Source organism: Gekko japonicus, unplaced genomic scaffold (assembly GCF_001447785.1).
Source record: "Gekko japonicus isolate JY-2015 unplaced genomic scaffold, Gekko_japonicus_V1.1 scaffold3134, whole genome shotgun sequence".
Taxonomy (NCBI): Eukaryota; Metazoa; Chordata; class Lepidosauria; order Squamata; family Gekkonidae; genus Gekko; species Gekko japonicus.
In genome coordinates, this window is record NW_015170986.1 from 129897 (window position 1) to 131433 (window position 1537).

At 61.7% G+C, this 1537-nt stretch overlaps 1 protein-coding gene across 1 annotated transcript in view; it reads left to right on the forward strand.

The window, feature by feature from the left end:
• Positions 1-1537, forward strand: part of TPP1 (tripeptidyl peptidase I) — a 13049-nt gene that overhangs the window by 3517 nt on the left and 7995 nt on the right. The window contains exon 2 of the mRNA XM_015418979.1: positions 1276-1474. Coding sequence (XP_015274465.1) covers positions 1276-1474 — 199 coding nt within the window. The remainder of the gene's footprint in view (positions 1-1275; positions 1475-1537) is intronic.

Sequence of the window (1537 nt, forward strand, 5' to 3'; positions counted from 1 at the left end):
CCGTCCTTCCTCTAGGCTGCTCTCTCAGCCCGGAGCAGGTCCCGGTCTGGCACACCACATACGGCCCTCCTAAGCTCAGACTGCCCAACGGCACGGGCTGGGGTGCCAGCAGGGCACGCGGCAGAGGCAGCTGATCTGCCCAGGCCAGTGACGCCACCTCTGACTGGCAGAGGCTCTCCGCCCGAGAAGGCTCTTTCACGCCGTACCGTAGCCGGAGAGGCAGCCGGGGACTGAGCCCGGGGCGCTGGGCATTCCCCAGCAGAAGTGATACGCGCTGAGCCTTGGTCCCCCCGACTTACCTGTCCTTCCTGTCAGAGGCTGGGCTCTGGTTCCCTCCCTTCGCCACTTCACGTGAGAGGAGCCAAAAGACGGGGCCTTTGGGTGTGGTGGCGCCCTGGTACGGAGGGCTCGCTGCTCCTTTGTAGACGTGGCATTCAGTTGTTGACACACAGTTTATTTTCCTAAGTTCCTGCCTTCCTTTTTGGAGGGCTGATTTGCAGATATGATTTGGGGCTAATTTCAGTGTGCTTTATCTTTTGGGTTTCTTTGAGAGAGTCTGTGTTGGTTAAGGAAAAGGTGATGTGATGTTGTTGCTCAGAATACCTTAGCCAGAAGGGTCTTGGCACAAGGACAGAGGGTCAAGCGGGTACTCTGCGGGAATGCCACCCCCCATGTGGCCTCCCCCGATGTGGCCTCCCCCGCGTGCCCCTGGAGCCCTGGATGGGGCGGGGGCACCGCACTGCACTCCGCCTCATGTCTGTCTGTCTTTAGCCCCGGAAGCCAAAGGCGAGAGTGAGGGGCAGTCCTGCCTTGGCCAGGCGATCCCGACGGCTGCCGCCGGGGCGGGGGCAGAGGCCACGCCGCTTTTGCTCAGTCAGTCGGGTGCTCCTGGTCTAGCCTGCCTCGCAGGACCGTGGCCGAGAGGGCCGATGTGCTCAGAAGCAGTGTCCCCTCTAAGCCGAGTGAGTGTGTGCTAGCTCACAGTCTTTTAGCTTCCGGCTCACACACTTTTGTCTTCGCTCAGGAAGGAGGGCTCCGGGGCAGACTAACTTAGGCAGTAGCCAAATCACTCGCTCACAACTGTAATGCCACAATTTTTGCTCACAGGACTCCACAGCTTAGAGGGAGCATTGGTCAGAAGTACAGAGCCCCCTCCCCCCCGGTCGGTGCCTTGTGTCCTCCTGAGGCCACCAACCAGGCCTGGGACCCACCTCGTCCTCCCGCCCCCCCCGGGCCCCGCCCAAAGGCTCATGCAGCTCCTTTCCCCCTCTCCAGTTCCTCGAGCAGTACTTCCACCAGGCTGACTTGGCTGAGTTCATGCACCTCTTTGGGGGAGGCTTCCCACACCATTCGAGCGTCGACAAGATTGTCGGGCACCAGGGCCGAGGCCAGGCCGGCGTGGAAGCCAGTCTGGATGTGGAGTATCTCATGAGCACCGGGGCCAACATCTCCACCTGGGTCTTCAGCAATGCAGGTACACCCCCCCCACCCCCCACCCCCGGCGGTGTGGTCGGCCACTCTGGACTTACCTCCCCTC